Source organism: Choloepus didactylus, chromosome 5, assembly GCF_015220235.1.
Source record: "Choloepus didactylus isolate mChoDid1 chromosome 5, mChoDid1.pri, whole genome shotgun sequence".
In the NCBI taxonomy this organism is placed as follows: Eukaryota; Metazoa; Chordata; class Mammalia; order Pilosa; family Megalonychidae; genus Choloepus; species Choloepus didactylus.
The window spans coordinates 78,012,660-78,037,003 of NC_051311.1; the positions used below are offsets into that span (position 1 = coordinate 78,012,660).

Here is a 24,344-nt window from a genome sequence, read left to right on the forward strand (position 1 = left end):
TTGTGAAGTTCAAAAAATTGGTATATGTAAAGTGCTTGGAATAGTTCTTGTGCAAAGGAAGCACTTAAAATATGGTAGCCATTATTGTTATTTTTTTTTTTTTACCTTATTCACTCATTTGTTCATTTAACAAGTATTTATTGAAAAAGCTACCATGTCCTAAGCATTGTACATAGCACTGGATGTCCAATAATAAATGAAAGAGACAAATTTCTTATCCTAATGGAGCTTAGTATGTAGTGAACAAGATAGATAATAAATAACTAAATAACATCACATTAATAACTAATCACAACACTATGAAAGGTGTAGAAATGGAAAATTTTCAGGAAGGACCTATTTAAACAGAGTGGTTAGGAGACATGGTAAGCCTGAGGGATGAGCAGCCAGTCCTTTGAAGATTACAGGAAAGTGCATCCAAGCAGGCGGGAAAGAATTTCTGGAGGACAGTGCTTGGCCAATTGAAGTAACTGAAAAAGTCCAGTGTGGCTCAGCCACAGTGAGTATGGGAAAGAGCAGTACAAGATGAAGTTGGATAGGTAGCCAGGGCCATCTATCCAACTTGTAGGCTATGGTAAGGAAATTGGATTTCATTCCAAATAAAATGGGAAGCAACTGAAAGATTTTAATCAGGAGAGTGGATAATTCGTTTTATGATTTTAAATGCCTATTCTGAAGACTGTATGAGGAATGGATTGGAGAGAACAATGAAGGAAGTTAGGAGGTCAGTTATGAAGGATTCACAGTATGAGGTGATGGTTGTTTGGGCTAAAGCAATGGTAGCAGAGATAAAGAGAGGTGGATATATTTTAGATACATTTACAAGCTAGAATGGATAGGGTAAATTATATGTCGGGCATAAGAACGGTAATAAAATAAAGGAAAACTACCCAGTTTCTGAAGTGCAAAATTGGGTGGATAATGATGCCATTAACTGATTGGGGGAAGACTGGAGAGAAAGAGGTTTGGGGTGGATAATCATGTGTCTTTGGGCATGGGAATTTTAAATTTTGAGATGTTTGTTATCTATCTATCTGTCTATCTATCTATCTGTCTATCTATCTGTCTGTCTATCTATCTCTCTATCTCTTTATCTCTCTATCTCTATCTCTCCATCTTTCTATCTATACATACATACATATAAATAGATTTAGACATAGATATATATCACATATATGAAGCCTGCTCTCCTGGAGACAGTGAGAAAGTTTTGGAACAGAAACATAAATTTGGAATTTGTGTTTTATTAATATGCAAATGATATTTATAACCATGTAACAGATGATATCTCCTACATAGAAAGTACGGAGAGAGAAGAAAGGTGCCTAGTGTTGAGTTCTGCGGCACCTTTAATTCATTGCGTTCTGGCTTCCATTCTTACAGACAGTTAACAGAAATGCAAACTGGGGAGTCATTTTTACCTTGTGGTATTTAAAACCAGGAAAAGATGAGATTACCTACAGGGAGAGAATGGAGGGAGAGGAGCAAGTTACCCAGTACTGAGTGAGCCTTGAGGTCTCCTTACAAACAATTCACAACTCCTCCAGTCCCAGCAGGCTGAACTTTCATTCTCACAAAGTCCTTGAAATGATTCCCCTGAGAGTCACCAGTCACCCAATTATTTTATAGTTTACCTGTAGTATCTTCTGTCCCTTTTCTTCCCTCATGCCTCTGGCATTTGACATTGTTAACCACTCTTTGCTTGGATTTCTACCCTATCTTGACTTTATGATATAATTCTGTCTTCATTATCCTTACAATTTTTTGAGATTCCTTTTGTCTTGCCCAACCCTTATGCTTTGATGTTCCTCAGAGTCCTTTAATTAAGAGGATATTCTGTCCTCTTAATTCTAACTCTGTGTTCTGCATGATTTATCTAAAACCCTGATTCAGTGACCTCTTCTAAGCTAGTCACAAAATCTGTATTTTAGAAGTCCATACATCCACCTGTTTCCTAGGACTCTCTCTTGGATGTTCCATAGGCACTTTGATTTCATTAAGTTGAATACTGCGTTTATAATCTTTCCTTCAAAACTTTTGTTTCCCCTTTTATATGTTACTTTCATGAATACCATCTTCTCCACAACTTCCCAATTCAAATTCAGGTTTCATATGTGAATCTTCCTTCACCTTAACCAGAGGTACAAATAATCAGGAAATCCTACTTATATTTTCCCTCAATTTCTCCATATTATGGATCATTTTTGGCCTGTCTTTCCAATTCCATACTTTTGCCTTAGTTTGCAACCTCTATTCTTTTCTCCTAGAATAGTGCTAAAACCTCCTATTTGCTTTCCTAGTGCCTACTCTTGTCTTTCAATAATTGAGTCCTCACATTGTTGTTTGAGTGATATTTATGAAATATTAACTGATTATGTTATTGTCCTCCTACAAAACTTAAATGGATCACCCTGACTTTGAGAACAAATCTTACCCATAGTACTTGAGGCTCTTCATGAACTGGCTCCTGACTACTTTTCTATTTTCATTTGCCTTTACCTACACTTTTTGTCAGCTCATACTGGTGAAATAAATATATAAATAAATAACCCCTTGCCCTGTATAATGTCTACTGCTGGAGCATTTTAGTAACACTGAGAGGTTAATTTATAGGCATTACATTAGGCAACTGACATCTGTTAGGATTTTCCAGAGGTGACTCCATTTAAGATGGGAAGTCCCATAGTACCAACTCATCCCAGCTAGATGTCTCTTAGGAGCCATCAGCAAAATTCTTAATGTTGCAAGAATGAAAAATAAATGAGAGAGAGAAAGAGGGATAGAGAGAGATAGAGATATAGATAGATAGATAGATAGATAGATAGATATATAGATAGATAGATAGAGAGAGAAGTGATTGCAAATAAAAATAATTAGGAAAAGTTTATAAAGCCAAAAACAACTGTCATATTTTCAAATATATTTTTCTTTTCTCCTTTTACTTTTCAATAAACATGATTGTTTACTTGATTGCTCTACTCAAATTAATATGGAGCATAGAATCCTGGATCTTTATCTCTGAAGTTACAGTAAAATATTTACCATGTATTTCAAGACCACAATATTAACTAGTATTTCGGTTGGCTCTGTCTCAATATTAATTTCCACAAAAGAAAGACCTTTCAAGGCTCATTTTTATCATTTTAATTCTTGCTAATTTCTTAAGTGCATTTCTTTTAATTTATCCCGCAGAGCAAGAAGTTTAAAGATACTAAATAGGATAGTCATGTTTTTTTTAGAATAAGCCAACTTGGATATGATATTTTCTCTCTCTCTCATCTCTATCTGTCAAAGAAGTTAGAGGTTTATCAGGAAGTGAAATATTAGGATAGCAGTTAAGATGGCATAAGGAAAAAATTTCTCTGGGGGAAGAGGTTGGAACTCTTTGAAACAGTGAACTTTTAGCACATAGAACTAGAAAAAAAGTAGAACAAAGCTTAAAGAAAGGAAACAGTTTTATCTAGAGTTAATATTCTCTGTTGGTGGACAATAGCATTGTCCCTTACTGTACATGGAACTGATATCTTGCAGCATGTAGTGGCTGCAAGATATACTAAGTGAAAGCAAGACAAAACAAAACAAAACAAAAACAAAAAAACATGAGTGAATCAAGTTAAAGCCCATTAATAAAAGGGAAGAACTCCGAAGATTTTTACCATTACAATGGGGTCAGTTGATTCGTATCTGTATACATAGAACACACTTTTTTCCTAATAGTGGGGGCTGGAGTTAAGCTTTATTATCCTGGAACTGATAACAAATCCTTTGCAGTTGAAAGAAGACAATCAAAAGACTATAAGTTGAGTTCACATTTTGCCTATGAGATTGTGAGCAAGACTACTAACCTGTTTGAGCTCAGTTTCTTCAGTAAGATGGGGATAAAAGTCCTTACCTAAATCACTAGAATGAGTCAATCAAAATATGATTATGGTTATTATTATCTGGCTTTTGTAGGCTTTCAATCAAACCATGAGGTCCACAATCTGTTGACTCAATGAGTTAATGCTCTGTGTCTATGTACTTCCTATAATCAAAAATTTAAGATGGAAGTAAGTTACTTTGATTCTAAAGTTCTTCATTGCTCAAGGAGAAGGTGAAACTACTACAACTGTGTAGAAGGCCTTCCCTACAGTAAGCTATAATACTTGAGGAATTAGATTAATGTAATTACCTTAATAACAGTAATTTTAAAATATAGAGTACCAAAAATAATCATATTTACTAGTCAAGTAAAGCAAAGAAGATAAATTTTGCTTTTTTTCCTTGAAATACTATTACCATCTATGAAAAGTGAAAGAAATACACTTATGAAACAAAGCCATTTTCTGCAGTTTGTCAATCAAAATGAATAATCTCAAAGTCTCATTTTCAATTAGATTATTTTAATATTTAACTACCTAAAATGTCCTGGCCATATTCTTTATAAAATGGTCAGACTAGAATACTATAGTACTAATGATGACATTTTATTATGATAAAAATGACTTCATTAATTGATGATCATATATCACCCCATAAGTAAGTAAAGGATAAAAAAGTTTTTAAGCTTAAGAGAGTATAAAACCATTTAAATTGTTTAGTTTTTTTTAAGAGAAAACATTTATTATCCTTTTCTTCTTCCAAAAATGTGTAAATTTCTTTATTATAAATTAAATTATGTTAAGCGGTCTGTGAATTTCTTTTATAAATTATGAATAGGTTGACAAGTTGGTATTTTCCAAAATCCAGCCATTAAAATATAATATAACTTATAAATATAGTACATTTGTAGCAGAATGATATAAGATATGGTGAACATTATAGGAAGGTTTGGATTTTTATCCTAGATGTTCCCATTTATAGGTTTTGGAACATGTAGATTTCTTTTTCAAATGCATTGATAACTTTCCAAGATACTTGAAATATGACCTTTTAAAGAAGTCAGTATTGTTTCTCCTTTATTCTCTGCATCCTTGAAAGAACATTCACAACTTCATAATGAAAATGGTATCAAAAGGTCACAATACCAAGGATGAAAAACAGTACATTTAAGAATTATATGCTAGCTTTGTTTTAAATTGAAAGTAACTGTGAAGTGTAAAGCATCATCTAAACATAATTGTTGATTTTTGAAGCAGAATGTCTTTTGTTCTAAAATCTTCTTAATGAATGTTAATGTTTAAGCTCTAATGCAATCAGATAAATGTTTCCTGAAAAGATTGAATTTGATGTTTTACTGAATCTAACTTAAATAATTAACTTACATATTTCCATATTAACAGGAAAACTGTTGCATTGTATAGGAGCCTAAATGTCTAAAAAGCATCAAAATTGTGGTATTAACTTATTTACATATTCCCACAAGCACTAAATATGAATATAGTTGTAGTAATATTATCTGACTATAATGTTGTTAGCCCTGGAAAATTCATTCTTATTATAAGGAGAATATATCATTCTCTCATTCAATTGGCTTGTTGAATTGGAAGTGACAGTTTCCCACATCATTATTTCTCTAACAGGTAGCATATGCTTAATTTGAATTTGAATTTTTGATACATTATTTCTGAAAATAAAAGGAATCAAATGTAGTACTGAAATTTTCTTTAAAAATGTTGAGACCCTTTTGAGTTATTTCATGATATCATGAAGTTAAATAAGGTAATCTATGCAAAGCATCATAGTACATGGTGTTTTCTCAGTAAACAAAAAGAGGCACAAAATTATATTATCCATCTCCTTGGGCTAGATGTGTTTCAAAATCCTCAGTTTTTCAGATTTAGAAAGGTAATATGATACATAGAGTATTTATTACCTTATGTCCCTAGATGGGCCCAAGGTGGCATCCCATAATCAAACATATTAATGTATCTGCAGCAAAGCATGTGAATATTTACTGTAAGTGGGATAAAGAAAGAAAGTAAATAGCCTCACTTCATTTCAGGTCAGTTTTGCATCAAATGAGTTTGTGCCAAACTTAAAAAATTTTCTGGTTTCCCGAGATTTTTGGGTTTTGGAATTACAGATAAGAGGTTGAATTATGGTAATATAACAGCTGTGATGCTGTTATTAGGAAAATAAGGCTGTATCTATATCATAATTTTGGAAATAGGAGAAAGTAATAATTACTTAATTGAGGAAGACTTACCCGGCAGCATAACACTCTAAACTTCAAATAAGCATTTTGCAAGATGAGTGAAACAAAGTCAGTGGCATATAGGGGGAAAATAGAGTTGAGTATCAGAATTGATTTTCCGAAGTTTAATTAAACATTAGGAGTCCACCATATTCAGTTCTAGGACCTCTCATCTTGTAATTATTAACACCTTCCAAAGCCAATCTTACCAGTCATCACCTAAGTGCAGATAACGTGTTAAATATCTCCACAGCTCATACTTTCCTTCTGCGTTCCAGAGGTATATCCAGCTGCCAACTTGACAGCCCCCCTTGGACACCTCCAAGGCATCTCAAAATCAACTAAACTCATGATTCCCTGTCATCTCCCTAAAAACCCCAATCTTCCCAGTGAAGGGCGTCCTTATCCTTTCAGTTACTTAAGCCATAAATCTTAATCCATTTCTAAACATTTCTTCAGTCCCATTATTTGTCTCCATGTGACCACCTCACCCTCATCACATGAACTTAGTTAAGCAGCCTTTATTTGTCTCCTGGCCTCTCTCTTTTTACCACTCTAAAATTCATCTGACTGGACCTCCTGCATCAACTATTGTCTCCTTCCCTACAATAAAGAAAATAAGATACCTGTATATACCGAAAGGATTGCATGGGCTGGTCCAACCGGCCTCCCCAGCCTCACTCCAACCACGACATGATCTCTCTGCTTCAGTCCCATTGTCTCTTTTCAGTGCATTATTCTTACCTTGCTTCTTCCCACAATAAGGTCCTTGCATTTGCAGCTCCAAATCCCTAAAATGCTTTTCCCTCTGCTGTACCTGTAGTTACTTACCTATCCCTCACATACAGCCCTATTATTCCTTCCTTGGGAAACAATCCCTGACCTAAGTCTAGATCACATCCTTTTACCGCTTGCTCTTATAGGCATGTTATCTCCCCTTCCTATCACTTACAGCACTTGAAAATCTACAGTCCTTTGTGTGATTATTTTATTAAAATCTGTTGCTTCCACCGATCCGGAAGCCAAATGAAGAAGGACCATGCTTGACATCACTCACAATCGTTCCCTACTCGAGGGCTGAGTGTACATAAGCAGTCACATATGTGTTAAATGAATGAATCAGTGAAACTTGTAGCAGAAGCCGACTTTAACTTGAACAACTTGTTCCTGTTTTATCTAGATCTTTCTGCTTGGTTTTATGAGACCTTTTACTTTCATAGAGTTTATCATATTGTGTTATAATTATGTTTAATTATCTGGATCTTCTAATAGATTGTGAGCTCTTTGAAAACTGGTTTATGTCTGTTTTGTTCATAATTACATTCCCAGAACCCATTATAGTTAGCACAAAACCTGACATGTGGTAGGCATGCAAAAATATTTGTAGAATTAATGAATGCAAAACCTGTGAATGCAACATCAAATATGTTTTAAAGTATTGTGGCTTGATTTTCCTGAATGTTTTATACTAGCTTATTTTGGTTATTGATGATGTTGCCTGTTGGCTTTAGAGCATAAATGGCTGTTGTATTGTTTTGAAGCCAACACAAGGTGGTCAGTCTCTGATCTGATTCTTGATGAATGTTTATGACTCAAAAAAAATCCTTAATACACACATTATTTAAAAATAGATCCAACTATTTTTATCCACAGCTAGTGCTGGTATTTGCTCCTTTTCTTTTTGAGGTATATAATGGAAATTTTATTGAGTACTAATATAAACTAAAGAAATTAACACAAAAATAGATGGAGATAGAGTTATAAGGGAAGCTTAGACTTTATAGTCTAAATGTGATTACTAGTAGTGGGCGCATTTTTACTGCTAGAATACTATTGAATCAGGAAAGCTCTGCTTAAAAATGTTCATGCCTCTTTCTCTTTAAAGTCTGTTAAGTGCGAGTCTTTCCTCAAAGACATAGCTTTGGAATTATCCAAATTCAAATGACTGGGACTGGAGGAATATATTACAATCACATTTTATATTATTATCCATTAAATAGGTTTGGATTATATAATATTGAGCTGAAATATGCTGACAGTTATTCAGAAACCTAGGTAAAACTTTCGATGAACTTGGCCCTACTTTAGTTCAGTAGTTATATCTCAATCAGACAAGCTCTACTGTATAATTTTAGGTTTAGTCAAGATGAGATTTATGGATATATCATATCCAAAGACTGCTGTGAGGAAAGTAAGATTTGAAGAAATGAGTTATTAATCTTTACTACAGAACATTAACAAATGTCATGTGGCTTTTATAAGTAGGTACCTAGGAGGTAGTGGAATCATAAGCCCCCAAAATAGATTTCTTCTTATGCACCTCTGACATGAAGAACATAATTAATAGTTACCTATTATTCACTTGTGAAGTCCAAACTTTTCCCTCACTTATTAAATTTGAACTGAGTATAAAATTAACAAAATTCAGTAAGGACTGTCATATTATAATAAATGGAATTGTCTGTCTTGCTTTTTGATGTGTCTGTGTGCCTGCATGTTTGTGCGTGTGCACATGCAAGCACGTGTGTGGTGACTTTGCATGTGTTTTTATTTACTATAACCACGTAATAAAATTAGTCTATTTCTGGCTGAAGACAATTTGCTTCCTTTTCCTGCCTGTGGTCTAAACATGCTTATTGGGTAGGTTCCCATGTTTGCCTGATTGTTTTGATTGGCTAGCCGAAACAATGGTGATAAAAAAGTCCTGTTATTGAGATAATTGCTTGCTTGATGTTTGCTATCACTTTCTAGTTTTCAGTCAAAGGCCAGTACCCAAAAGCTGTTCCATCTCTTCCCTGGTTCCTCGCCCCCCATTTAGATAAGTGGTCTCCAGGTAGATGGTGACACATGGGTCACAGTCCTGCTTTCTGGAGAAGAATGACTTTCCCTTGGGACTGACTTTAACAAAGAGCAACCTCTTGTTAAATGTTTACTGAGTGAATGTTCTAAGAATTAACTGAAGGATTTTGCCATTATCTTATGCTTTCTCTGTATAAAGATAACATTTTTAGAGAAGGTAAAATAAATACAAGCCCACATAAATGTGAATTATGTTTAAAAGCATTGCATGTGATGCACGGCAATATTTAAGGACATGATAAAAGTAGGCAGTCTTGTAGGATAGAGAATTACAGGGTTGATGGAGGTCAAAGTTTTTTGGTGCAATCATCCATTTGTTTCTTAAATATTCTTGTACAGTATACTCTCCATGTTGTTATCCACTCAATAGGTTATTAAACCATATGAGAAAATAGGTCAAAAGACTACAGGATAGAGCACTGGCAAATGAATTGGGGGAATGAGCTTATGTACCTAGGAGCATAATTTGAAAACTTACTGTGTGAGAAGAAACATGACTCTGTTTGGGAAGATAGAGGGCCTTCCAGCCAGCACTGCTTCACTGGCTCATGTACTCCACAGCTCTGCTACCTCCCAGGAGATTTTAAATCCAAATGGAAAGAGGGTTACCTGTCTCAAAAACATTTAGTCAGACTTAGTTAATCAGTATTTACTCTAAGCATTTTGTTTTAGGCTTAAGTAAAGCAAAAGATTCTAACTTATTCTTTGCTGATTTGTAGAGTTGAACCCTCCCAAGACTGATCCCAATTCTGGAATTTCAAATAATTTCATCAGCTATGGGATACCCTAAAATCATCTACTGTTGTATCAACTCCTGTAATTAGAGACTGTTATCTGACATCTTTCTAAGATGTTAGGCTGCTTTCTCATGATCTCTACCCTTTCTCTTAGTAGTCAAGACTTCTGCATTTATTCTAGTCTAAAACCTGACACAGAAAAAGGAAAAAGATAAAAATCACAGAGACACACATTTTGTATTTGTGATTGTGATTCCTCAGTGATTGTGTTTTCTGCAACCAGGATGTGGCTTTTTTTCATCCTGACCAACTCCTTCCTCTTAGCTTTTTGTACATGCAAGAGTTTGGGTGATTCTAATTTTTCTTAAATACTTTGGATTACTCATTAAGTACAGTTGTTCCCTTGGTTCTCTTAGTAATGGAGATAAGCGTTTTTATAGCTCACCAATACATATATTTCTGATTTTTTAAAGGGCCTGTACTCTTTATTGGAACATGGGGATCCAAGTTAAAGTTGTTTATAGTTAGACTTTTTAAGCTAACTTTTTCAATTTTGCAACTCCAAATAATGGGATTTTTTTTTCTTATAACAGCATAATTTCTATCAAAAATCTGGTTTGAGATAACTGACATTGTAATACTCTAAACCAAATTATCCTGTGTCAGTGTATCCTAATAGCGAGTCTGCTGTGTAAATTGGTTTGGAAAACACTGCTCCAGATGCCCTGAGTGCTATTTAAGTAAGTGCTGAGTAAAGGCACTTCAAAGTCACATATTTGGATTACCATGCTTGAGCTGATTCATTTTATGCTTTGAATCGTCTATCAAGAGTCAATCTAGTGATGCTGTGGTGCACCACCCAAGTTATTCCCTTCAGGACTGAGGCACTCTTCCCTCTTTCCAATCCTGTTGTCATCACTCCTCTATGGGTCACATTCCCTACAGTACTCCCCAATAAACCTCCTGCATGTTTAAGACAATAAATATGTATTTTTAAAAATATAGTCATACAAAGAACTTCACTGCATATTTTTGCAAAAACTGTTATTGGATTATGTATTATATCATTTAAGTCCCTGATGAAAATATCTAGTTTTTAATTTTCAGATATTAGGGTTGAGAAAATTTGTCTTTTCTCAAAACCAGTATGGCAATTATTTTAACAAGAACTATCTTCTAGGTTGAACCAAATGTAGTTGGAATTTTTTGTTGATCAAAAATGATGTAATTTCTGTGATTTCATAAGCTTCCACTTGATATATCTATATATTTTTTATTTTCCCTTTTCCTTGGCTGTCAGCATGCTTGTATGCAAATTTTATTCTCAATTCCAATATTTATCTTCAGCCTACATTTTCTGCTATCAATATATCTCATCACATTTATACCTCATATGTATTTACAATGTTTTGTAAAATAAGCAGAATATAAGTAAATAAATTGAAGTGAAGTTAAACAGATTTCTGCACAAAGACAAAACCTTGGCCTTAATCTGATTGCTATTATTTCTAGTATGCAACAACATGCCAGGGTAATAATGTTGAAATGTAATTCAAAGTTCTGGAGATATGATTTACTTACTGTTTTAAATAGTAAATTTCCATAAATTTCTATGGCACTAATCTGTTTGACAATCCAATGCACCCACTCACAATCTATAACCATTCCAACCTTCTAGGTGAAGACTTTGATACTGTGATTTTGGTTCACCTGCTACTCTAATGGATTCCCAAAGCTTTCTGCAGTTATTGCAGTACTGTACACTGGACTCTATCAATCGTTCTTTTATTCATTCAGTGACCCCATATTTTTTAGTGTCTTCTGTGTGCCATGCTCTGGATTATGTACAGGAAGTTTGGCAACATAGCAGTCAACAAGATAAATGCAGCCCTTGTCTTCAGAGAACACACATGTTTTGTTTTCTCCTCTGTCTAGCTAGTGACTAGACTAAGCTTCTTGAGGGCAGACACTATGGCTATTTCTCTCCTATCTTCATTGTATTGCTCAGTGCCCACACACTAGCTATTCAAAATTTATTTCTTGTAAAAGTGAATAAAGGAGCAAGGGCAACTTATAAGTTCATTTACTTCATCCCACAAAATGTTGGGACATACACCTTAAAAAAAAATCCAATAGATACCTTTATGGTTGGGTCTTCAGATCCCAGACAATGTAAAAGTATTTTAAGAATTGGCTGCCCATTGTTTAACTGGTGTTCCCATGCTTAATTGCCTCATTCTTTTGAATCAGTCCCTCATTGGAAAGGACAGAGATATTCTGTGGAGTAGCTTAATCACTTTCCATTATCTCTTCCCCTGCTCCCCTGAACTTTTAGACTCCTGCTTTCAGTCCTCAACTTTACCTGATAACTTTTCATCTTTTGTACCTTTATAAGTAACCAATGATTTAGACAGAATTAGAATTTGTTCCATTGCATTCTGTCTCTGTTCAGAGTGGCCTATATAGGACACAGTAGTCTTGTTTTGAGAAAGAGAAGATATTTGTGTGAGTTCTTTTTCAAGACTAACGTTTGTGACTATCTCCCAATTCCTTATCTTCATTTGATCCTTTCCCCTTGATATTTCCTTTCCTTTGCCCCCTGTGCAGGGCTGTCTCTCCTTCCAACACTTGATTCATAATCATTCTCTATCAAATAGCTTTAAACAACCACTGTTTTGTGACATTTTAAATTCTGTACATATTGAGCTTAGGCTTTGTACATCAGTTATTTTATTCATCTGCTCAGGAGCCAATACTGTATAGTGGCTAAAAAGGCAGGCTTTGTATTCCAGCTCCAACCCTTATTAGCTGAGTGATAACAGGCATGTCACTTGACCTCTCTAAGTCTCAGTGACTTCACATATACTGTGCAGTGGGGACACTAAGGATACCCACTTCCCAAGGTTGCAACAAGGATTAAATGGAACAATGCACATCTATTACTTAGCACAGTGCCTGGTTCATGCAACTTATTTTGTTTTCATTATTGCTGCTGTAGTTGATATTAATATTGACCACTAGATTGTAAATTCCTAGAGTGCTGGGATCACAGTTAAAACTTCTCTTGTAGTCTTGACATAACAGAAAATACAGTAAAGGTTCTAATAAAGGCTTTTAGAGTCAGTGGATGAAAAAAATGAATTAATGAATGTTGTAAATTCTGATTCCAACATACTTTTCTTAAAATAAGAGGTATTTTCCATTTGTAGGTATATAGTATTCTTTATCATTCAGTTGTATTGTGTGAAAGAGCATTTGGATTTGCAAATCTGAAAATGCTATTTACAATGTATGTTTTGTAAATGTATACAGATTAAGAAGGATTAACTTAAAACTGTAGGATAATCTAAATAGCTACCCTAAAAATTCCCACTGGCATTTTAATGAAATGTTATTTTACAACTTTAAAGCTCATGGCAATATAATTAGTAATATGTGTAATCTTTATTACCAATCTTAATCTTTTTTATATGACTGAAAAATTTCTTTATGGTAGTACAATTAAACTAATACTAAAAATGTCAGCATAACAGAATTAAACTAAAGTAACTACTACAATATTGTACCCTAAACCAGCTAATTTAAATGCAAAATACTTTGTAAAGGCTATTTATCTGGGCTAATGCATGTTAGGGGATTTAAGGAGTAGTTTGTGTAACTGAAATAAAAGGAAAAATAAACACTGCACAGCAATCTTTACTATTGTTTAACATGAGGGAAATATTAAATAGGTTTATTTATAGGCCACTTGAGGAAAATGTATTAGAAACCACATCACAGTACAGTAAATATAAAGGGAACAGGCAAGCAATACTACATTCATAGGATTTTAAAGGGAAAGGTTTAAATGCTTAAAATTGTTCTTATATAAATTATGGTATGTAGTTAACTATGATCACATGCCCAGAACTTTGAAAGCCTATGTTTTGAAAATTGGATTCTGAAAGACTGGCAAGTTGTTTCGTTGGCACATACACTAGTTAGATTTTCTCTGAATGCTTCTTTCTGGGAATTGAAATTAACTACTCATTTACCAAATTATCCTTATTATAAGATGAGACTATGGAATGGTTTAAAAATAATATTTTTAAAATGTAAAACTAACCTCACTATAAAAATTTATAAAATATAGAAAAGTAGAAAAATATCACCTAGATTTCACCACCTGTAGTATAGCACATTTAATTTTAGGTATATGTATTTCTAATCTCTGCCCCCACATGGATATTTTAAATTTTTAAAATAAAAAATAGTTGTGAAATAAAAAAATACAGTATAGATATATAATATAAAATTAATATGTATTCCAAAGACTATATATTATATTCAAATCACTAATAATAGTGAATCACTTGTATTTTCCTTGTGCTATTTAAGCCTTCCTTTATTAGACCCTCAAAAAGTAATCCTGATTATATATTTATCCTCAATTTTGTTTCAATTGGCATATTATTTTGAGGGTTAGTAATTTTAACAAACTGATTAGCATTTAATGCATTTTAATAATGTTAAATTACTTCTTAAAAACAACAAACCATTAAAATTTTATGTAAAGAAGCAAGTCTACAAGACTTGAGAGAGAGAGAATGCTATAAAGTGTTTATTATCATAATTTGATTGTTAAAACTAGAACACAGATTTAGCAGGTGATATCACCCATTGTGTTTGGTCTGGCTTTTATTTGTAGGTCCCAGCACACCTGGAAAATCCTGCAAGACCTCTGCTACAGAAAGCCCAAAGACAGCAAGCCAAACCCTTCATGACCCTTGACCACCAGATCATCAACCAGACTCTTAAACAGTCACACCCTGGTGCTCCTCTGGTACAGCATGGACAAGTGTCTCCTGACAGTGATGTGGGCCTCACAGGGAATCCACTCACCAAATTGCTAACTCTTGGGAAAGAAGATGACAGCGCAGAATGGCATGTATGTCTAATGATGGGTTATAAAAATATATAATCAGTTTTTGAAAACAAACTGATAATGAAATTGAAGTAGACAATTTTACAGTAAATATTCAAAATCCAAATTAATTTAACAAAAGGAATCTTTTTCTCAATTAATTTATAAATATGAATTCTGCATTATTAGATGTAATGCATTATAATAATTGAATTAGTTTTACTGATTTCAATTATATGTCAATGTAAGTCAAAATAGGCACAAACAGAAGCTTGGGCTTTAGTTGTAAATGTTTTTGGATAACGTTAGTTAAAATATTTGTCAATATTTATATTACCTTAAATACCCATTAAAACAAAGAGGCAGATATTGCTAAAATAGCAGTATATATGTGCTCTAGAAATATTCATTAGAATAAAACTGATAATCTTTTTGCCCTTAATATTTTATGGCAACAAGATTAACTATTCACTTCATTCATTCATTTGTATCTGTAACAAAATTTGCCTACCATTACTAAATAACATGAATTTTGAGCTGTGGAGGAAACAGAATAAATAGAGCAATGTCTAGCTTCACGGAGTTTATAGTTTAATGTGAATTACTTATAAATAAGCCTTTAAATAATATGGAAGAATTAATAGATATAGCCTCAATTAGAACTGGGAAAATACTTCCTTTAGCATATCAATGTAGAAAGTCCACAATACTTGTTTCTTTTTTGGTTTCTTTTTTTCCCTCTCTCCTTCCCTCCCCTTCCCTCTCTCTCCTTCGCTCCCTCCCTCTCTCTCTTTCTTTTTCTCTCTTCCTCTTTCTTTTTTTCTTGCTTTCTTTCTATTCATTTGATTTGTAACATGGAGCCATGTTTCTAGGATCTCCCAGATTTAATTTCCCAATATTCATCCCTGGTGATTATTCCTGATTTCTGATTGCTAGTTTACGGCTATTAAGTCTGTAGCCTCCAGGTATAATAGAGCAATGCTCAGTATCCCCTTATTTGAATTTCAAATGACGGAGGAAAAATTTTTTTTGCAAATTTTATGTTAATCTTGAAAAGGGAAAAGAATAGAAATTGAATAGATTGTTTAATGAAAAATAAAACAACTTTCCCCTGCTCATAACAGTTTTTGCTGGAATCCGAAACTGAATATAAATCTTTACCTGTATGTTTACTTAAACTTTTCAATGTTGGAAAAATAAAAATAATTTTGAAGAAAAAAAGAACATAGGACCAGGTTTTCCATGTACTCTACGAGGATCAAAAAATATATGCAGAATGAAAGTCATTTGTACAGTAAATATTAGAACTACACCAAGTACAATTTCTGTTACAAACACTGCTTTCCAAAGTTCATTTCTTTGTGTGGAAGATTGATTTTTTAAGGAAAATATTTCCCAAAGGATATGAATACACCAATCAATTCTAAGTAAATCTGAGAAAATTATCATGTATCTTGTGAAAAACATTTTTCCAAAAAGTAAGAAAGGATAAGTAAGACATGTCAATCTTCTGGCTTCTTCTTAGGTCTTTATTCCTTAGATGCACATCTTACCTTTGCTTTTATAATAATTTTATACATTATCAAAGGAATTTGCATGTTCTTGGGGTTCTGATCAAGTGGTTCTTAAAGTGCTCTCAGTCAAAGTATGTTATAAGGCTAGGAAAAAGTTGAAAGAGGTGCAAGAGCCTGGTCATAATCTGCACATTGGCTGCAGACAAAATTTTCTCTTCTTTTTAACTATTGTACTGTACATTATACTATATAAAAGTCTCTTCCAACCATCATCAATGTCTGTTTAAATATATTCAGTGTGCAATAATTTGAATCAATGTATGTTCTATTTTAACTTGACTTACGTACACATTTTCATATACTGCCATCATTTGCAAACTTGCTGTCCTGTGATGTTGCAATTTCCTAACATTCTTCAATTGCCTAGAGGCCATGTGGCAGAGTAGAAAGTACACTGGCTTTAGGATCAGACATCTCGGGATTAGAATCACCATTTACTAGCAGTGTGGTCTTCGTCAAATACTGGATCCTTAAACTCTCAGACCCACATCTCTAAACTTTGAAGAGTTGTTTTGATGCTTACATTTGAATAGTTCCTAACACAAGGGCACAGTGGGTGCTCAGGAGCTATTGTCTTCTTTTAGCACTTTCTTTCCCTAAAACTTGTCTTCCAGTGACATCAGGGAGCATTTCATCAATTCAATGAAAACTCCAGAATTCATTTTTATCACAGATGATCTGTGAGACCATCCTTAGATTCAAGATTTGGTGGTTGGAATAGGAATAAATTGGTGTTTAAAGGTCTCTGAGATAATGAAATATAAAATCAAAGGAAGCATTTTACAGCATCTATCTCTTCAAGATAAAGTTTAAATTCATACTCATGGCCCAGAGTACCTTTCTATACTTAGACCTTGACCAGATTCATCTCTTAACATCCCCATTGTACTCTGAGCTTCAGTTACATGGTTTCACTAGTGAGTGTCAAGTTTGCCAGGTTCTCTCCTCTTATCTCCATTTTAAATTGCTACATATTCACTATCCACCATTTGTCTGAATAATTCCAATACACTCTTCAAAATTCATCTTAGGTTCTTCTATAGAGCACTTTCCCTGGAGGTTGTCAGTCTGGGTTAAGGGCCCATTCTCTGAGTTCTCAGAGCCACATGTATATTACATGACTAGCAGTTGCACATATCATAGCATTTTCATAGCACATGCTACATTTTAATTATCCTTTTTTTTTTAAAATGTTCTTATTATCTAGTCTGTGAATTACTCAAAGACTCCATTCCTTATTCATCCTTGTATTTCCAACTCTTAAAACAATGTCCGTCATTGTTTATTTCTGTCAAGTTTAAAAATGAATGAATGAATGAGTAATATCTCTTACAATATATATTTCTTCTCTTCCCTTATGGCACAGAGATATTTTAAGTTACAAAATGGATAAACGGACAGAAAATAATACCTGAGTTCAAAGCCTTTGCCTTCTTGTATAGGAGATAGAGAATTGGCATGAGAATGGCTATAAAAGAAGTGAAATCAAAATACTCTGGGAAATCAGAGAATAAAAGAGATTTTTTCAATTCAAGGTCTCAGAATATCCCAGGGAAGGTAGTACATGAGCTGAGCATTGAAAAACATGTATGACATTAACCACAAAGATGCAGAAAATGCTACGTTAACAGTAGGGAATACTACTAGCAAGGCACAGTGTAGACAATCATGGAATGTGTGTTTGAGGGTGATCCAATTTGGTGCGAATAAAGGTGTGACACAGGAAAGGAGGGTTGGGATTGGGCTGAGGGCTTCACATGCTGACAGATGATATTAGATCATGATCCCAGGAGAGGTGGGGGGAAACCAGTTAGGTTTGCATTCAAGTGATTTATCCAAATGATAATTTATTTTTCTCCTATAAAAATTTTGTGGATTGTAATACTAACAATGAAAGTGCTAACATTTAATCAGTGCTTATTGTGTGTCAGGCACTATGTGCTTTGTCTGGATTAATTTGTTTCATCCTCACATCAACACTGTGGCTAGGTACTATTATTATCCCCGTTATAAAAAAGAAGCAATTCAATGAAAAGAAGCCCAGAGATAGGTGGCTTGCTGCTCCTGAAGCCTCTCCACAGTGTCAACATTGATCCAGCCTCCTTTGTGTCAAGACTCCTCTGCCAGGTGGCATTTATCCTAATGGGCACTTCAGGGTTACCAGATGGCTGCCCCACCTATTGTCCTGCTCTCAAACCAAGAGGAGGGAGATGCAAGGAGGAAGCTTAGATCGAGAAAACAAAACTTCCCAAGAAATCCACAGCAGACTTATGCTTATGATTTCTTAGGCAAAACTGTGTCACATGGCCATACCTAGCTGATGGAAAGCCGAGAAAAATACTCCATTGCCATCCTTCCCCCTTGCCCTGCACATTGCTGCACCAAACCAAATCAATGCCCTTTAGGAAGAAAGAAAAGGAAAATGGGTATTTATTAGGTGACTCTCAGTGTGTCTGCAACAGGAATAAGAGTACGTTTCTGAGTACAAAAGTATCGTAATCAAAGCTGTGCTTCAGGGCCACTTGAGTGGAAGTCAAGTGGAAATATTTGAGATGAAGGCTGGTACCAGGTGAACAGATGAGAGAATATTACAATGAAATTTAATGATAACCTGAATCAGGAAAATTGGTGGTTGAGAGAATAAAATACATGAACAGGGGAGGTGGTATGGATATGTCTCAGTGTCATCTTATGAATGTGAAGTGAAGTATAAAGAGGAGTTTGACACGATTTGGGGATTTTTGAGCCTGAGTTACTGGGAGAACAATGCAGATGATGGTGATGTTAACAGAAGTAGGCATGTCAGAAGGAGTATAAGGGTTGGCATGGAGATGAGGAGGAGTTTCACTTGTAAGACATTCAAGAGAGGAAGCTTGAAGGACAACTGAAACAAAAGACAGTTTCTCAGAAAAAGACTTGGAACTGTAAAAAGATTTCATTTATTCCTTCATTCAGAGAAACTGTCATTGTCACATGCTCAGGGTACCAACTACACATCATGTATGATCTTTACCCTCCAAGAGCTCCAAGTTGGGGGGAAGAGACATGGGTTTACTTTTATTCTCTTTTTTTCTGTTTGTTAGTTTTAACTTTTTAATAAAAATAGTTATATATATATATATTATATGACATCTCTATATATGTAAAATCAATTTCCTAATTTATCAATATCTATGTTATACCCTTAGGTAAAAATCTATCTTAGTACGGTCTCATCTCCTGGTTCTCAACTATCTTTTTGTATTGATATTATTTAGAATTCATTGTATAATACATTTATATGAATTCTGAAAATTATCTATTACTTATATTACAAATATTATATAATATGTATGTATTACAATATGCTTTTTATTTATACTCTAAAAGTTTTACTGTTATTTAGCCATTATTTACTCATTCGTTTTATATTTTGCATCAATTTCATGGTTTTATTTATATTCTTGCTGGAGTACTTCCTGAAAGAATGTTTTCCAAAGGACTTTTTGCCTTACATCTTCTGAGTTTTTTTATGCCTAAGAATGATATTATTACACCCTTATATTAAAAGATTTTATTGTATGTAAATGGCTAGGTTCAACTTTACCTTTACTATTTCAAAATATTTACTATTTCAAAAATGTTCTTTTGCATCCAGTGTTGTTGAAAAATTTGATTCTTGTTCCTCTGTAGACCTTTATTTTCAAATCTCTGAAACCTTATAAATATTTTCCTTTCCTTGAACCTCATACTTTCTATGCCTATTATCTCCATTTCATTTCTCCTTCAAAATAACTCATGCTTTTGTATTTCAGTATCTTCCTTTATCATTTTGAGGGTGCTTGTTCTGCTGGTTTGTAATTCTTGTTTTTACTGACCTGTTAATTATGTTTCCAATGTTGTGTTTGTGGTCTTATATATATATATATTTTAAATATCAACTGGATTCCTAGGTCATTAATTATAAGATGCCTGGAAGCTGTAAAGCAAGATTTTGGATGGATTGTAGATCTTGAAATTAACTTAGGATTTAAAAAAAGTCTTCAATAAAAATAATGGAAAAGATAGTTCTGTTGGTATTATAGAGTTGAGAGGTAGAAATGTTAAAATTGAAAGACAGACTCCATGAAGCATGAAACTTTATATATAAATAGAGGAAGTAATGTCTGAAAGGACTTATGAGACATAAGGAACGTATCAGTTCTATCTTGTGTCATCTCTTGTGAGTGTTTTTGCAAAGGTTGGGTTCTGAAGGAAAGCCTGGTTCGTTTTGAGATTCAGTGGTCACCTAGCTACAGATGATCTTTGAAACCATAAAATTGGGTGATGTCTATTTTGATAAGTGGTGAGTAAGTAGAAAGAAGTGTTCTATACAGATCTTTGGGGAGTTGCTACATTTAGAGATTAAGAAGATTAGAAAGAAGAGAAGTCAGTGGGAAGGCAGAAGTAGTCAGACAAGTTGGAAAATGACAACGTTCTATTGTGCTACACAAATTAAAGATGTTTCAATAAGAAGTGGTTCGTAACAATGGCAAATTCTTTGGACAGTTCAAAGATAATAAATAACAAGATAAAGAGGCCACAGTAATGGGAACAGAGTCCAATTTTCTAGGGTTTATAGATTTATTGGGAGGTGAGGGGGTGGAAGAAGGAAGAAGAGGCTGGCTCTTCCCCCAGTGCAAAGTGGCCAAGTACACAGTGGGGTTCAGGCTGGATGGAATAATTACAGGAATGAGAAGAGGTGAGCAGTAACCAGAAGGGTGTGTAAGTTGAAAGAAAGGTTTCTTTCTGGAATAGGGGAAACCTAAACATGTTTCTAGACAAGATGGAAAACTTAAAAGATGCAAGAGTGTAGGTTATTTATGATATAAGCTCTCAGAGAGAAAAGTGATGGAATGAGTGTAATTTAAAAATAACAATAATAAACTTTGTTTTTGGAGCCCTTTTAGGTTTACAGAAAAGTTTCAGAGTACAGAGTTCCCATGTACTCCACTTCCCCGGGCCATACACATAGTTTCCACATACATAGTTTCACCTATAATTGACATATTACATTAATGTGCAAGTTGTATTTGTTCATTTGTTACAACTGAGGAACCAATATTGTTACATTGTAAGTAACAGAGGCCTATAGTTTATATTAGGGTTCACTCTTTGTGTTGGACAGAGCTATAGATTTTGACAAATTCCTAATGTCCTGTATCCACCATTGCAGTATTATACAGAATAGTTTCACTGCCCTAAAAATGTGCTATGCTTTATCTATTCATCTCTCCCCACTCCCACCCCAAATCCATGATAACCACTGCTCTTGTTACTGTCTACAGTTTTGCCTTTTCCAGAACTTCATATTATTGGAATCATATAGTATGCAGCCTTTTCAGACTGGCTGCTTACACTTAGCAATATGCATTCAAGTTTCCTTCATGTCTTTTTGTGAGTTGATAGCTCACTTATTTTATTGCTGAATAATATTCCATTCAATGGATGTACTGCAGTTTATTTATCCATTCATCTATTGAAGGGCATGTTTGTTGCTTCCAATTTTTGGCAATTATGAATAAAGCTGCTATAAACATTTGTATGTAGATTTTTGCATACATTTTCAACTCCTTTGGGCAAATACCCAGGCACAATTGTTAGATAATATCATAAGCCTATGTTTAGCTTTGTAAGAAACTGTCAAAGTGTCTTTCAGTGTGGCTGTATAAATTTTAATTCTCACTGGTAATGAATAAGACTTCCTCTTGATTCATATATTTGCCAACATTTGGTGTTGTCAGTGTTTTGGATTTTAGCTATTCTAATAGGTGTGTAGTGGTGTCTCAGTGTTTTAATTTGTAATTCCTTAGTGATATATGACATTGAGCATATTTTCATATGCTTATTTGCCATCTGTGTATCTTCTTTGGGTAGGTGTCTGTACAGATCTTTTGCCCATTTTTTAATTGGGTTGTTTGTTTTCTTATTGTTGTGGTTTTTTTTAAGAGTTCTCTGCATATTTTAGATACAAGCCATTTGCCAGATATGTGTTTTGCAAATAAACTGCACCATGTAATTTTTACTGAAACTACTAGAAATGCCAAAAAGAATGTGTGTATGACAAATTGTGTTTACCATCCTCCTTCTCTCAAATCTTGTTCACTTCTGTTCAGTACAGTTTTGTTATCCATTTAACAGTATAATATGAGAGAGAGAAATATCATGAGAGAAGTATTTGAGTTCAGTAACAACCAAGTATTTATTTTAAAAATTTCAGACTGGTCTAAACAAAAGAAACAAAACATGCATATTTATTAGAATGTCTTGATGCACATGGGGTAAATCTAAAGTTTTGGCCGTGGCCCAGAGGTGCACTCTTTAATAAGGTATGCACTAGTCACATGTGACTACTTAAATTTAATTTTAAATTAATTCAAATTAGATGAATTGTCAAAAATTAAATGAAATAAAAAATTCAGTTCCTTAATCACACTAGCCACATTCAAAATGTTCAGTAACGAAAGAGGCAGGAGGGGCAAGATGGCGGCATAGAGAGGAGTGGAAGCTAAGCAGTCCCCCTGGAACAACTACAAAAAACCAGAAACAACTAGTAAATAATCCAGAATAACTGCGGGGGGACAAACGAGACCATCCACTCATCATACACCAACCTGAATTGGGAGGAATGCCCGAGAACACAGCATAAAATCTGTAAGTAAAACCTGCGGAACCAGGTCGGGAGACCCCCTCCCCCATAGCCCGAGCTGCGGAGCCGCGTGGTGCCAGAGAGAAGCTCTCTCCCAGCAAGCGAATACAGCTCAGCTGAGCTCCAACTGGGGTTTTAAGTAGCAAGTGTGAACTGCTCACTACAGGTACGCAGCCCCAAAAAACAGACAGAGGCTTTGGGTGACGACTGACCTGGGAGAGCCGGAGGGTCGCCTTGACTGGGTCTGAAGGGGACTATCTGTTTCTTTTTCGGCTCAGTGGAGAAAGCCCCAGTCATTTTAAGTTTCCAGGGCTGTGACTCGGGGAAGGGCGGAGACACCACAAGCAGAGAGAGAGACCATTGAAATGCTAATGACCTCCACCTGGGGGCTCTGTCTTCTCTAGGAGGAAAGGGGTGGGGCCCTTTCCATTCAGAACCAGACCCCAGAGCCTGGGGGAACACGGCCATACCTCCTCACACCAGTCAAGAATTATAGGCTAACAGGCTTCACCTGCTGGGCAGAAAAGCACAGTGACCCGAGGCATCAAAGGGTGGAGCAATTTTCTAAGACACACCCGCAGGGAAACCAGATACTGAATATTTCTTCCCTCTGTTCTGGTCTGGGAAAACCTGATTTGGATAAACAAGGAAACCATGCCTAGACAACAGAAAATTACAACCTACACTAAGAAAAACAAAGTTATGGCCCAGTCAAAGGAACAAACGTACACTTCAACTGAGATACAGGAATTTAAACAACTAATGCTAAATCAATTCAAAAAGTTTAGAGAAGATATTGCAAAAGAGATAGAGGCTGTAAAGGTAGCACTGGACATGTATACAGCAGAAATCAAAAGTTCAAAAAACCTACTGGTAGAATCTATGGAAATGAAAGGCACAACACAAGAGATGGAAGACACAATGGAAACATACAACAGCAGATCTCAAGAGGCAGAAGAAAACACTCAGGAACTGGAGAACAAAACACCTGAAAGCCTACACGCAAAGGAGCAGATGGAGAAAAGAATGAAAAAATATGAGCAATGTCTCTGGGAACTCAAAGATGAAACAAAGTACAATAATGTACGTATCATTGGTGTCCCAGAAGGAGAAGAGAGGGGAAAGGGGGCAGAAGCAATAATAGAGGAAATAATTAATGAAAATTTCCCATCTCTTAAGAAAGACATAAAATTACAGATCCAAGAAGCGCAGCGTACTCCAAACAGAAGAGATATGAATAGGCCTACGCCAAGACACTTAATAATCAGATTATCAAATGTCAAAGACAAAGAGAGAATCCTGAAAGCAGCAAGAGAAAAGCGATCCATTACATACAAAGGAAGCTTAATAAGACTATGTGTGGATCTCTCAGTAGAAACCATGGAGGCAAGAAGGAAGTGGTGTGATATGTTTAAGATACTGAAAGAGAAAAACCACCAACCAAGAATCCTGTATCCAGCAAAGCTGTCCTTCAAATATGAGGGAGAGC

The 24,344-nt window shown here is 34.8% G+C and overlaps 1 protein-coding gene across 5 annotated transcripts in view; it reads left to right on the forward strand.

Moving 5' to 3' along the window:
- TFEC (transcription factor EC) overlaps positions 1-24,344 on the forward strand; it is a 149,408-nt gene that overhangs the window by 85,852 nt on the left and 39,212 nt on the right. For all 5 annotated transcript variants that reach the window (XR_005216982.1, XR_005216983.1, XM_037836335.1 and 2 more), the window contains exon 2: positions 14,399-14,638. Coding sequence is in view for 3 of the 5 variants with exons in the window: in XM_037836335.1 (XP_037692263.1) it covers positions 14,399-14,638 (240 nt within the window). In the remaining 2 variants the exon portion in view is untranslated. The remainder of the gene's footprint in view (positions 1-14,398; positions 14,639-24,344) is intronic.